Genomic DNA, 15,165 nt, shown 5'->3' with positions numbered 1-15,165 from the left:
ATCATCGACAATCATCTTGGCTATCTCATGCATAAATTTGACTATTTAGCATATTATTAGTTATGAAGATTCTTGTCATGTCACTGCATTGTTACTGTTTTCCTCCTAAAGATCTTCATTTTTATTTTTATTATTTTCTTACTGTTTTGTAAATCCCCTTTGGCTTTCAGCACTGCCTGAATCCTTCTGGGCTTCTCTCTTTTAGATTCACGTATGTCTCGACCGAAATCTGATTCCAGGTCTCTTATACACGTTCCCATACTTGGTGCACACTGTTCTCCTCACTTGGGTCTGTATACAGTTTTTTTCTTCACTTCTACCCACAAGTGTTCGATTGGGTTGAGGTCTGGGGACTGTGGGGGACAATCCACCACCTCTACTTCATTGTCAATTAACCATTTCTTCCCCAATCTCACTGTTCGCTTCAGATTGTTGTCTTGCTAGAACACTATGTCGTCCCTTTCATACCCATAGTAGAGTGTATAAAGTAACTTACCTTGTAGGATAGTCACATGTAGCTAGCTCAGCATTGAAACCACCATCGATCCCGGGCAAGTATCCAATGCCTTTGGCTGTGAAACCATCCCATATCATCAGGCTTCCTCCACCAAACTTGACAGTTCCTTCAATTTCTCGATTCATTATCCCCTTTTTCCCTTGTTTCTTTCGGATCACTTTACACTTATCAGAGCCTAGTCTATTGACTTTCGCCTCATGGTGCCAAATTCTCCATTTCCAATCTGTGTCCACTTTTCGTACTTGTTTGCAAACTTGAGCCAACACTTCTTATGACAATATTGAAGTCTTTACTTCTTTTTTTTTGGGGGGGGCCACCATTCCTGACTTGTGCAATGTGCGTTGCACGGTGCTTTCATCAACGTCTTACGAGCCTCCTCCACTGCCGTGTTTGTCGTCCCAGAATTAATGGACCTTGTGATGAGCCGACTTGTGGACTCCGATATTTTACATGGACGTACACCTCTTGGCTTTTGAATGGACGTACTTCATATCTTCATATCGTTTTATTCCAGCTGTCATGGCGCTCACATGATGTAGTTTGGCAATTTTCTTGACCGAGAGAACGCTATCGATGAGCTGGATGATGCTGTTTTTCTTTTCTGGGGAAATTTTCATGCTGCTCCTCGATTCAAACCAGCGACCTTTCACTTGGGAATCCATCTAATAACACACTGAGCTATTAGGGAATGTGAGGACAGGTTGCATTTTGTAGTATTCAGGAAGAAAAAGATGTTTCCACCTCCAGGAGCAAAATAGTAACAAAGCAGTGACATGACAAGGATCTGCATAACTAATCATATGCTAAATAGGCAGATTTATGTATGAGATAGCCAAGAAGATTGTCTATAAAGTGACAGTAGTCTGACGTTCAAAGCAGTAGCGGATGGTGGGATATGGAGCCTGAAAGTCAAAAGTTCCAAACATTGTTACCCTTTTGCTCTTCCCTGTAACTATTATTCTGAAGAGAAACAAGCAAATTTGGTTGCCTAGCCTAGAAACACATATGTCTTACCTGAAAGGTAAATCCTTCCTCATTCATTGTTATGTCCTCTACATAATTTGATGGGAAGTAGTGCTGAAGTTTGTCTCCATAATCCCCTTTCCACCTGCAAAATATCAGATATCACTGATGAGTTTGTATCACATATAGATTGTAGATGATTTGTCCTCTTCTGATTCCATTCCTTTTTTTCTTAGTTTATCTCTTTTTCTCAGAAATGTAGATGACAACCTAAGAAGTTTCCTCCCACAAGGGCTATCAGAGTGATACATCTCCTATTTTCATACTTTATGCACCTTCTTCTCCTCCAACTAGATTCTGCTATTAAGACATATCCTAAAATGAAATTAGCGATGGATGAAATGGTAATTGATACTTGCCATCCGTCAGAGACTTTATTGACGTTGTGAATCAAGGCTCCCGTGCAGAAGCTCAGCTCATCATCTTGTTTAGCCATGTAGTTATATAGTGCTTTAACCGTTCCTTGAGGCTAAAACGAAAGACATAAAATATAGGGTAAAATAAAGGCGAAATGGCAAACGGGGTCAACTTTGTAAAAAGAATTCTAATTTCATTGATCCTCTGATATGTCATAGAGAAACTCTCCCCTATCCATTCAGTCGAGTACGACTCTTGGTCATGATATGGATTATCTCTCGCCAGTTGCTTCTTTCACTTTTCCATTGGTCATTCCCATGTCGCTCTTCATGGTGTTGATCCAGTGGGTTTTTGTCCATCCTCTTCTTCTTCTGCCACTGATCGATCCAGCCTTGACGTCTTTCTCCAGCGACTTATTCCGAGTAATGTAGCCAAAATAAGCTGATCTTTCTTTGGTTATCTTCGTTTACAAAGACCATTTTGGCTTGACTTGGTCCACCACTTCTTTTTTGGTGATCCTCGCTGTCCGTGGAATCTGAAGAAGTCTCCTTCGCAGTCAATTTTCTACCTGTCCACCATCTTTAGTGTTCAGCTCTTATACAGAGGTACAGTAGGTACCAATAGCTCATCACTTTGCAAGATTCAGATTGATGCTGGACAGTTTTAATGATTTTTCCATAGAACACTTGCATCAAATGTAAAAGAATAACAATTCAGAAGCATCTTCTGTGCATTGTGCTGTTCCTCAGTTAGTCTTCCTAGAAATTTATAAGTTAAGTTAACAACTATGAGTTACTATAATACATGTCCATTGGGTGTACCCAGGGGTGTAACGATTGCGTTGTGAGAGGTCATTACCGAGCCCATTTGGGTGAGGGGCCCACCGACGCCAGGGCAAACTTGAACTGGTTGTGTGTCCTCGGATGTACATTCAGCTTTAGTGTATTGCGGAGCAGACACCCACTTGATCTGGGTACTGCAATACATGTTACCGGCTAATCAGAGGCCAAAGATTGACTGTGGTGGGCACAACATGTGACTGAGGGTGCATGGCAGTGACGCTATGCGCTCCCATCACTTGCACACTGAAGTCAACTGCCGTGTTCAGAAGAGTATGCCGTGTGGCGGGAGAGTGGAGAGAAGGTGAGTAAAATCATTTTTTTCTATGCATTAAAGAACAGCGGTAGAAAGGGGGACATATACCAGGATCGAAAACATACCAGGATCGGGGACATATATACCAGGATGGGAACGAAGTTGAGGAACTTGTATACCAGGATGGGGGACACGTACACCAGGATGGGGGACACGTACACCAGGATGGGGGACACGTACACCAGGATGGGGGACATGTAGACCAGGATGGGGGACATGTAGACCAGGAAGGAGCCCAAGATAAGGGACATTACTACATAATGGGCGAGGGGGTGCAACTCGTATGTACTCATAAGATTTAGAAGGGCACAAGGGCCAATATAATCTGACCAACACGCGGGGGGGTCAGGTCCAAATTTTGCATCGGGACCCATCAGACTCTCGTTACTCCACTGGGTGCAATCCTACACAGTGCTCACTGGCTGGACAGTGCTTAAGCCCTCATACACATTAGATCAGAGGAACAGCTCAATGCAGAATTTTCAGATAATATGCCACATTATTGATTTGTTTTTTTCCTGAGATGGTTTTACATTTTCCCAAATCAGACATGCAAGGAGGCCGACAGCTTCTTTCTATCCTAGTATGATGTCAATTGTTGCGATGCAAATGTCCAGGTAAATCCTGGTGGATGCATTTTTTTCTGCATGAATAGCTTAATCTATGGGCAAAAAAAATGCAGCAAAAATTGCTTTTCATGCAATTTGTTTTTCATTTTTCAGTGTGTTTTTAATGCTAGACTTCATTGATCTTAATTAGGAAAACTGCAGTAAAAAATGCGCCATCATTAGCTGCACTCCTTCGTGGGGTTGCCGCACTAAGGACCACCCACGGACACAGGCTTAAGGTGCGGACCTCCCATACCCCGGGGACCAGGACCCCCCAGCGCCTCGACCCCCGCAGTGTACTCACTGTAGATGCGGTGGGCCGGTGCTCAATCCACTGTCGCCATAGTCAGGGAGGGGGTGGAGAGCTTCTGCCGCCATGTGTCATCCGCTATATCAGTGGTGATGCAGAGGGGGGCTGCACGGACGCCATATATATCATGTCCGGCTATGCACCTGGCTCCAGGAGAGGTAGATGGAGGGCTACTCCATGTGGTCGCCTGCTATGGAGGGGGGATATCGGAACGCGAAGGAACCGTCGCCCGTAATGTGAGCTCAGGGCTGGCATCCAACGTTGCAGGAAAGGATACGGGAGGAACGCTCCACGTACTTGCCTGTTGATGGTTCGGGGGTGATCGGAGCCTAGAAAGGATCCGTCGCCCCCATTCGCTCCGTTAAAGGAAAAAATAGAACAAAAAATCAAAATAAAAACAGTGGGATCTGAAACAGACCCAAGTGCCTCCTACAGACACTAAGCAAGAACTGGTTCACTGAGAGCCAGCAGGAGGGTGTATACTGCAGGGGAAGAGCTATTCTTTCTGTGTTTACTTAGTGTCCTCCTGGTGGCAGCAGCATAACACCCATGGTCCTGTGTCCCCCAATGAGGCATAGGAGAAAAAGCCAAATAATATGATTTCCTGTGCGTCCACAAGGGAGTCATCTTCAAATGAGCCAGGTAGAGAAAGAAAAAAAAAAAACTTTCTTAGCTGAATATAACGTTAATGATTACATACCATAGCTGGTGAGATTTCATTGGGATCCACATACATTTTATTAAATCCATAAATGGAGCTCACATCCTTTTCCTAAAATAGAAGAAATGCAAAAGTCATAATGCAGAAATTCCCCAAAAGATACAGGAACATTCTTCAAATCAGATAGTAGGTGTCGTATAATCAAATATTCTTGATTGTCAAGTGGCCATAACTATTTTGATCCCCATGATTCTGAAAATGAAGTTGTTTCACTTTTTCCATGTCCGCCCTCTCCGCATCCCCCTGTGCTGGAAACTGCATCACACCTCTATTCTAGAGCAAGGGGAAAAACTTTGAACTAGCCGCTAAGGTAAAGTAGTTGATTCATCCCTTCTTTATAATGATCCCAGGTCCCAGCTGTCGAGTCGTTCTGATCTTCACCATATGCCTTCAGTTTTAATAGTGGAGAAGCCAATTTAAAGGCTAGCTACACCTTTGCACAAAATGTTAATTTGCTTCATAAATGCAAAGTTAAGCAGCTTTCCAAATAGTCATCATTAAAACTTTTCTAACAGTTTGCTGTTGCAGAGCATCTATCTAGCTAACTACTTTGCAAAAATGTCACAAATCCATCCTTGCTTTGCTCCTTCCTCTGTTTCTCAGTGTTAGGAATAGCAGTTTGGAAGGGGAGTATTTTTACACAGATCTCCACAACATGGAGAGGGGAGAAAACATTTACAGTTTCAAAGAGGCCACAGAAAACAGTCCATCGATAAGGAGCAAAGCACATGAAGAGAAAATAAGTGCAGGATAGAAGCTGTGCTAATATATACACTTTTGAAGACAGAAGTACCCTGGATACACACAGATCTCACCATCCAGCCTATATTACTGGAAGAGACACTCCTTAAAAAATGATACTTTGATCAGGCTGCAGACTATATAAATGGATGAAGGAATGAAGATTGCAGACTAAATCAGAGTTTGGATAAGGGAGAAAGCATGTATAGTTTTTGGGAAAGCAGAGAAAAAAGCTGTAGAAGAGGGGGAAGTAACAGGATAATGAGCTAAAGAAGACCTTAGCACAATGGACACACACACCCAGCCTATATTACTGGGAGGGACAGTTCCTCAGTAGAAAAATCAGAAATTTGACTCAGTCAGAAAATGCATATCAGGAGTCTGGAAAAGAATGAAGAAATGAAGATAGATTGCAGACTGAAAGTTAGCGCTATTGCATTAACTAAAGGTAACCATTAAGGATTATGAGGTGTCACATACAGCATTCAGCCTGTTCAGCAGCTCCTCAGTCACCGGGTACCGGAGCTTAATTTTTCGGTACAGTGCATGCTTCTCATAATAATTAACCAGTTCCACCAAGTTCTCAAAATAGGCAGAAGTCCCGAGAACAAATAGACGGCCATCTTTATTGATTCTGCAATGCTTAATTTTTCCCTCTGCCCTAAAAAAAAACAACAAACAAATAGACATTATAGTTAATTTTATGAATGAAGCGTCAGAATCTCTTGCTTTTGCTTCTTTCACTACTAGATTTTTTCAGAACCAAGGATTAGTGGATCTCTCAATGCAATTGAATAGTTATGTGCCCTAACTGTAACATTTTTAGGATGTTTTCTCTATTTCATGGAACTGGAGACGCTTTTATAGGGGTGTTCTTGTATTATTAAATATTTTTAGCTATGTAGACAGCAAGAAAATAAGCATGTTTGCAATTGACTTGATCTGGTGTGGTTCTCCTGATATGAAAGCTTTTATCTTACATAGTGGACAGCTGTTAGGAGTTTGGCCACCAAAGGATGGCCTACTAAGCAGAATAGCTATATTCTAGGCTGAGGCGTTAACTCTTCAGATAGTAGTCAGCAGCTAAACCCCCCCCCCCTCCCTGACACACACACACAAACACACACACACACGACGCTATGGTTTAATTTAAAAGGGCTTGTCTTGCTGACATACTTACCTGAAAGTAATAGCATAAGAGTTCGACTCCTCTCTCCTTCGTATCAGAAAAGCTCCATCTCGAGGAATTCTCATCAGCATTTCCTCTGCTTCTCCTCGACTTAGGTTATCATAGTACCAACTAGAAGAGGCAAAAACATTTTCTACATTATCTTTCTCAAACTGAGAGATCACAATTTACAAAATTAGTACATTTTAATTAAAAAAACTTTATAAATCATTATGCTCACATTTGGGCACAAGAATGCACATATGTGGAAAAGTAAAAAACATTGTTACCCTTTCCCAACATAGGACTTAATAGTGCACTCTACATTTATAGAAAAAGTTTAAGGAGCTGAGTTCACTCCACACATGACGGTTGCCACCAGATGGAACCTGACTCTAACCCCAGCGTCCGGAATGACCTCTGATCGGTGCTCATTAACCAATAAGATTCCACCCTCGATCTTTAACAGCGGCAAATAAAAAAAACGAAAAAACAAAAATACAAAAAAAAATTGCCACCATGTGAGAATTATACAGAGGATCTATTGGGCATGGCAGGGTTGGTCATGACAAGGTTTGTCATGACAGGGTTTGTCATGACAGGGTTGGTCATGACAGGGTTGGTTGCCACCATGAAAACCGCACAGATTTTTTTAGCAATTGGACCTTCTGTGATCTTGGTAGGTGTGAAGGCTACTTACTCCTTAGACAGATGTGGATTGGGGCTGGGAACCGCATCCGTTAATCTCAGCTCAAATTCAGCACAGCGCAAGGAGGACTCCTTGTAGTGTTGAATCAGTTCATAAATACTATCAAACGTCAGGTTGTCAGTCAGGTAATACTTGACATATTCTCCATCACTGCAGGAGCGGATTCGGCAGTGCTGCACTCTGCCCGATCTCCTGCAGAACCAAACACACAGAGTTTGTGCAAAGTCAGATATATCGGATGTGAAAATTATCAATGGACTCTCAATACTATGGATTATTATCAAGGAAGGAAGAGAAGAATCGTGTGATCATCTAATCTCATTATCATTTGTCTTGGTCATACCAGAAAGACAGAGTGTAGTCATCCTGGAAAGTTTCACTTTGCCTCACTAAGAATGTTCCATCTTTGCCCACCATCTCCGCACAATACTCCTGTAGAAGACGCTCTGCCATGTATCGCCCTTCTCTCATCCGCGTGTGGAACCACTTTTCTTGTAAATGTTGATCCTTCATGGACTAGTTGAGAAAAACAAAATATATGTATAGCTGGATGGATAGATAGATAGATAGATAGATAGATAGATGATGGAAAATGGAGATATAAAGGGAGAGATGGGTAGATAGAGGGAGAGATGGATAGATAGGAGAGATGGATAGATAGAGGGACAGATAGAGGAAGAGATGGATAGATAGAGGGATGGATAGAGGGAGAGATGGAGAGATATAGGGAGAGTTAGATAGATTGAGGTAGAGATAGAGGAAGAGATGGATAGATAGAGGGATGGATAGAGGGAGAGATAAAGGGAGACATGGCGAGATAGAGGGATGGATAGATGGAGAGATTGAGGGAGCGTTGGATAGATAGAGGGAGAGATGGATGGATAGATAGATAGATAATAGATGCCCTTGTGTCTTTTCTAGAACATGTGCGGTGTCGGACATTTTCCGTCTCTGTAGTGATACCGGAGCACATCCCCCTCTTTCCGCGACTCCCGTGTTTTCTTTTCAGTTTTATACTGTGCGCATTTTGTAAAGAAAAATGATTACAGAACGCGACTGTCACTTCACTTGTGGTGTTTCTCACAAAAACAGCCCCTGAATGCTTCTGTGGACTTATTTATAATGCTTGCACAATTCACAGACCGCCACTTGGAGAATAATGCATCTTGCCCACAAATACTGCGGGAGACAGTAAGCGCTGATTAGAGAGAATTACAGGTTTGGATAGGAACAAGAGAAGCCTGACACTAAATACATTTCACACTGAGGTTATCTGCTCCTCTGTAACAGCTTGATACCGTGTAAATATGTCTTTTTGCAATCTTCTAAGCACTGGTGTTTATTTGACTCATAGCTACATTGTGACTTCAATATCCAACCTCATTTTGGGAACATTCGGTGTCATGGGACTGAGTATGGCAGGATGTATTCACGGATACAATGCCGCCAAACATTCCTACATATAAAAGGAAGATGCTATAATTACTGGGGCTGCAGAACGAGGGCTGTGATAGCGGGGCGGTGTACTGGCAAAGAGCTATTACAAATACTGCATTTTGTACTTATTAGGTGCTCTATACTGTATATGGAACATCATCACTCACGGAAGGATTATGGCATTACCCTTACCTTTATCCATTCTATATGGTAGTCCTTCCTAATGGAAATGTAGGGCATTTTTTCACAATGAAGGGGCACTTCTCTACTGTGGGTACTATAAGGGAACCTCTTCTCTTGTGGGTGCTATGCGGCACTTTCTTATTATTGGAATTATAGGGCACTTTCTTTGTATGGGTGCTATAGGGCCCTTCCTCAATGTGGAAAGAAGACTTTAAACCTATTGGTCTTATAGAACACTTCCTCCCTATTTGTCCTTTAAGCCACTTCCTTGCTATGAACCCTATATGACAGCTCCTTGCTTTGGTCCATTAGGACATTTTCCTACTGTGAGTACTGTAGGGAACCCTCTTATTGTGTGTTTTTAAGGGTACTTCATTACTTTGTGTTTTATAAGGCAGCATCTTTATATGAGTTCTATAGGGCACTTGCTCCCTATGGTTATTATAGGACACTTCCTTTTGATGTTTATTATAGGGCACTTTCTCTTTATGGTTACTATCGGACTCTTCTTCCTCCCTATGGGAATTGTCGGATTCGTCTTCCCTATGGAAACTGTCAGACGTGTATTCCTCCCTATGGGTACTGTCTGATGCTTGTTCCTCCCTATGGGTACTGTCTGATGCTTGTTCCTCCCTATGGGTACTGTCTGATGCTTGTTCCTCCCTATGGGTACTGTCTGATACTTGTTCCTCCCTATGGGTACTGTCTGATGCTTGTTCCTCCCTATGGGTACTGTCTGATGCTTGTTCCTCCCTATGGGTACTGTTAGATTCTTGTTCCTCCCTCTGGGTACTGTCTGATACTTGTTCCTCCCTATGGGTACTGTTAGATGCTTGTTCCACCCTATGGATACTGTTAGATGCTTGTTCCTCCTTATGGGTACTGTCTGATACTTGTTCCTCCCTATGGGTACTGTTAGATGCTTGTTCCTCCCTCTGGGTACTGTCTGATACTTGTTCCTCCCTATGGGTACTGTTAGATGCTTGTTCCACCCTATGGATACTGTTAGATGCTTGTTCCCCCTTATGGGTACTGTCTGATGCTTGTTCCTCCCTATGGGTACTGACTGATGCTTGTTCCTCCCTATGGGTACTGTCTGATGCTTGTTCCTCCCTCTGGGTACTGTCTGATACTTGTTCCTCCCTATGGGTACTGTTAGATGCTTGTTCCACCCTATGGATACTGTTAGATGCTTGTTCCTCCTTATGGGTACTGTCTGATGCTTGTTCCTCCCTATGGGTACTGACTGATGCTTGTTCCTCCCTATGGGTACTGTCTGATGCTTGTTCCTCCCTATGGGTACTGTCTGATGCTTGTTCCTCCCTATGGGTACTGTCTGATGCTTGTTCCTCCCTATGGGTACTGTTAGATGCTTGTTCCTCCCTCTGGGTACTGTCTGATACTTGTTCCTCCCTATGGGTACTGTTAGATGCTTTTTCCACCCTATGGATACGGTTAGATGCTTGTTCCTCCTTATGGGTACTGTCTGATACTTGTTCTTTCCTATGGGTACTGTTAGATGCTTGTTCCTCCTTATGGGTACTGTCTGATGCTTGTTCCTCCCTATGGGTACTGTCTGATGCTTGTTCCTCCCTATGGGTACTGTCTGATGCTTGTTCCTCCCTATGGGTACTGTTAGATGCTTGTTCCTCCCTCTGGGTACTGTCTGATACTTGTTCCTCCCTATGGGTACTGTTAGATGCTTGTTCCACCCTATGGATACGGTTAGATGCTTGTTCCTCCTTATGGGTACTGTCTGATACTTGTTCCTTCCTATGGGTACTGTTAGATGCTTGTTCCTTCCTATGGGTACTGTTAGATGCTTGTTCCTCCCTATGGGTACTGTCTGATGCTTGTTCCTCCCTATGGGTACTGTCTGATGCTCCTTCCTCCCTATGGTTATTGTCAGATGCTTCTTTCTCCCAATGGTTACTGTCTGATACTTGTTCCTCCCTATGGTTACTTTCTGCTGCTTCTTCCTCCCAATGGTTATTGTCGGACGCTTCTTCCTCCCTGTGGGTACTATCGGACGCTTTTCCTCGTATGGTTACTGTCGGATGCTTTTCCCCGTATGGTTACTGTCGGACGCTTTTCCCCGTATGGTTACTGTCGGACGCTTTTCCCTGTATGGTTACTGTCGGACGCTTTTCCCCGTATAGTTACTGTCGGACGCTTTTCACCCTATGGGTACTGTCGGACACTTTCTGCCTATGGACACTATAGGATACTTCCAGCCTACTGCTCCTATAGGACACTCCTTCCTTTGGTTGCTATAAGACACTTTCTCTGTATGGCTCCTACAGGACCCTTCTTCCTTATTAGAACCATAGGACACTTTCTCTCTGTGGATACTATAGGTAACTTACACCCGACACAATCTATAGGTGATGGATGCTGCAGTGAGGAAATGGTTTTCCCTCTATCATAGTACAGTCACGTGTAATCTCCAATCGGCGTGTTTTATAAGAATCTCTTTTCGGAAAATGACCATAAAGAAATTATTTTCTAAGATGTACATAATTAGCCAGTGAATAACGACTGTAGAAGGGTTGTGCGGCTTGTTAAAGTCACGAGATCCTAAACATCCTCACCTTAGGAGTAGAGTCGTCCACACTTTGCTCAATTTCATCACCGTAAGACAATTTATCACCAGCGATGGCACAATAACGAATGGACCATTTCTACCGGGGGAATAAAAAAACATATTGATAATCAATAATGTCACTGCTCTGCAATCTGCGGCGGTACTACAACTCCCAGCATGGTTTAACATGACCTAAAACCTCTCCAGATACATGTGCCTGACTAGGAGGAGTCGTACAAGGCAGCACAATTTGGGAAGACGCCTTCTTGCCCCAAATCTATCACTCCATCTGCTTCATTGTAATACATTCGCTGCAGTTTGCAATATTGTATTCTGCTCCTAAATTCATTCATTTTCCTACATTATTGGAACATCCTCCCCAAAACACGAATCCATCCAAGTTTTATAATCTTCCGGACCCGATATAGTGCGTAGAATAAATACAAGGTAACAAGTAACGATATAAATGAGCTCATCAGTAGTAATTGATGTCATTGTATCTGTCTTGTGAGACGCTAAATGGAGCGGAAAAATCACACAGAGAGTACTTAGATGTTAATGAACCCTAAATTATTACATTTCTTTATTATTTCTGTCATTTTTGGACCAATCGTTCATAGAAATTTCCACCGAGCTGTGCTCACGTCAGGAGAAATTACTCAGAGAAAATGGGTTTTTATACTTTTTATCCATTTTGATATTATTTGCCAGCGGTGATATTTCTAGCATATCAACTGATTGCCCATCACTTGGATATACAGGTCCTTCTCAAAAAATTAGCATATAGTGTTAAATTTCATTATTTACCATAATGTAATGATTACAATTAAACTTTCATATATTATAGATTCATTATCCACCAACTGAAATTTGTCAGGTCTTTTATTGTTTTATTACTGATGATTTTGGCATACAACTCCTGATAACCCAAAAAACCTGTCTCAATAAATTAGCATATCAAGAAAAGGTTCTCTAAATGACCTATTACCCTAATCTTCTGAATCAACTAATTAACTCTAAACACATGCAAAAGATACCTGAGGCTTTTAAAAACTCCCTGCATGGTTCATTACTCAAAACCCCCATCATGGGTAAGACTAGCGACCTGACAGATGTCAAGAAGGCCATCATTGACACCCTCAAGCAAGAGGGTAAGACCCAGAAAGAAATTTCTCAACAAATAGGCTGTTCCCAGAGTGCTGTATCAAGGCACCTCAATGGTAAGTCTGTTGGAAGGAAACAATGTGGCAGAAAACGCTGTACAACGAGAAGAGGTGACCGGACCCTGAGGAAGATTGTGGAGAAGGACCGATTCCAGACCTTGGGGAACCTGAGGAAGCAGTGGACTGAGTCTGGCGTGTGCAGGAAATGGGCTACAGGTGCCGCATTCCCCAGGTAAAGCCACTTTTGAACCATAAACAGCGGCAGAAGCGCCTGACCTGGGCTACAGAGAAGCAGCACTGGACTGTTGCTAAGTGGTCCCAAGTACTTTTTTCTGATGAAAGCAAATTTTGCATGTCATTCTGAAATCAAGGTGCCAGAGTCTGGAGGAAGACTGGGGAGAAGGAAATGCCAAAATGCCTGAAGTCCAGTGTCAAGTACCCACAGTCAGTGATGGTGTGGGGTGCCATGTCAGCTGCTGGTGTTGGTCCACTGTGTTTCATCAAGGGCAGGGTCAATGCAGCTAGCTATCAGAAGATTTTGGAGCACTTCATGCTTCCATCGGCTGAAATGCTTTATGGAGATGAAGATTTCATTTTTCAGCACGACCTGGCACCTGCTCACAGTGCCAAAACCACTGGTAAATGGTTTACTGACCATGGTATTACTGTGCTCAATTGGCCTGCCAACTCTCCTGACCTGAACCCCATAGAGAATCTGTGGGATATTGTGAAGAGAAAGTTGAGAGACGCAAGACCCAACACTCTGGATGAGCTTAAGGCCGCTATTGAAGCATCCTGGGCCTCCATAACATCTCAGCAGTGTCACAGGCTGAATGCCTCCATGCCACGCCGCATTGAAGCAGTCATTTCTGCCAAAGGATTCCCGACCAAGTATTGAGTGCATAACTGAACATTATTATTTGATGGTTTTTTTGTTTGGTATTAAAAAACACTTTTATTTGATTGGTCGGGTGAAATATGCTAATTTATTGAGACAGGTTTTTTGGGTTATCAGGAGTTGTATGCCAAAATCATCAGTATTAAAACAATAAAAGACCTGACAAATTTCAGTTGGTGGATAATGAATCTATAATATATGAAAGTTTAATTGTAATCATTACATTATGGTAAATAATGAAATTTAACACTATATGCTAATTTTTTGAGAAGGACCTGTACAAGAGACAGGGGTCAGACGCCGATCCTGAAAATGGTGATAGATCAATGGTGTATTTTTGTGATTTGTGATAATCATGGCCCTTTAAATGTGACTGTATCATCAGAAAATGACCAATTGATCAGGTTTTTGCTGATGTTTGCATTCATACATCTTTTCTACTATCAGTTTTTTCTCTCGGACCCATAGACAAGTCTGTATTAAAAATGGATCTAATCATTGAGATTCAGAGCATATTGTATTATCATCTGTTTTCCCAATCGTTCTCGGTGATTGCAGTCTATGGGGATCACTTAAAAGCCCAATGAAAATAAGGAGAGATGCTTTGATACTTCAGTTTTCCATTAGTGTTTCGTTTTTTTTAATGATCTAGTTGTTAAGAATCAATATACATTGCTCAAAAAAATAAAGGGAACACTAAAATACTACATCCTAGATATCTCTGAATGAAATATTCCAGTTGCAAATTTTCATTCATTGCATAGTGCAATGTGTTCAGAACAATAAAACATAACAATTATCAATGTAAATCAAAATGAATATCCCATGGAGGTCTGGATTTGGAATGATGCTCAAAATTTAAGTGGAAAATCAAATTACAGGCTGATCCAACTTCAGTGGACAAGGAAAAGATGCTCAGTAGTGTGTGTGGCCTCCACGTGCCTGTATGACCTCCCTACAACGCCTGGGCATGCTCCTGATGAGGCGGCGGATGCTCTGCTGAGGGATCTCCTCCCAGACCTACACTAAAGCATCCGCCAACTCCTGGACAGTTTGTGGTGCAACGTGACGTTGGTGGATGGAGCGAGACATGATGTCTCAGATGTGCTCAGTCAGATTCAGGTCTGGGGAACGGGCGGGCCAGTCTATAGCTTCAATGCCTTCATCTTGCAGGAACTGCTTACACACTCCAGCCACATGAGGTCTGGCATTGTCCTGCATTAGGAGGAACCCAGGGCCATCCGCACCAGAATATGGTCTCACAAGGGGTCTGAGGATCTCATCTCGGTACCCAATGGCTGTCAGGCTACCTCTGGCAAGCACATAGAGGGCTGTGCGGCCCTCCAAAGAAATGCCACCCCACACCATTACTGATCCACTGCCAAACCGGTCATGCTGAAGGATGTTGCAGGCAGCAGATCGCTCTCCACGATGTCTCCAGACTCTGTCACGTCTGCCACATGTGCTCAGTGTGAACCTGCTTTCATCTGTGAAGAGCACAGGGTGCCAGTGGCTAATTTGCCAATCCTGGTGTTCTGTGGCAAATGCCAAGCGTCCTGCACTGTGTTGGGCTGTGAGCACAACCCCCATC

At 42.8% G+C, this 15,165-nt stretch overlaps 1 protein-coding gene across 5 annotated transcripts in view; it reads right to left on the bottom strand.

Annotated features, from left to right (window-relative positions):
- The window catches only part of PLCG2 (phospholipase C gamma 2), a 182,677-nt gene that overhangs the window by 45,058 nt on the left and 122,454 nt on the right, over nt 1-15,165 (bottom strand). For all 5 annotated transcript variants that reach the window (XM_077288594.1, XM_077288592.1, XM_077288593.1 and 2 more), the window contains exons 16-23: nt 11,521-11,610; nt 7,653-7,825; nt 7,301-7,501; nt 6,613-6,732; nt 5,913-6,093; nt 4,671-4,742; nt 1,900-2,009; nt 1,532-1,625 (exon numbers count right to left, since the gene is read on the bottom strand). In XM_077288594.1, the coding sequence (XP_077144709.1) occupies nt 1,532-1,625; nt 1,900-2,009; nt 4,671-4,742; nt 5,913-6,093; nt 6,613-6,732; nt 7,301-7,501; nt 7,653-7,825; nt 11,521-11,610 (1,041 nt within the window). The remainder of the gene's footprint in view (nt 1-1,531; nt 1,626-1,899; nt 2,010-4,670; nt 4,743-5,912; nt 6,094-6,612; nt 6,733-7,300; nt 7,502-7,652; nt 7,826-11,520; nt 11,611-15,165) is intronic.

This window comes from Ranitomeya variabilis, chromosome 2, assembly GCF_051348905.1.
Source record: "Ranitomeya variabilis isolate aRanVar5 chromosome 2, aRanVar5.hap1, whole genome shotgun sequence".
NCBI classification, from domain to species: domain Eukaryota; kingdom Metazoa; phylum Chordata; class Amphibia; order Anura; family Dendrobatidae; genus Ranitomeya; species Ranitomeya variabilis.
Note: the sequence above shows the minus strand (reverse complement) of the source record. Positions and strands in the feature narration are given on the sequence as shown.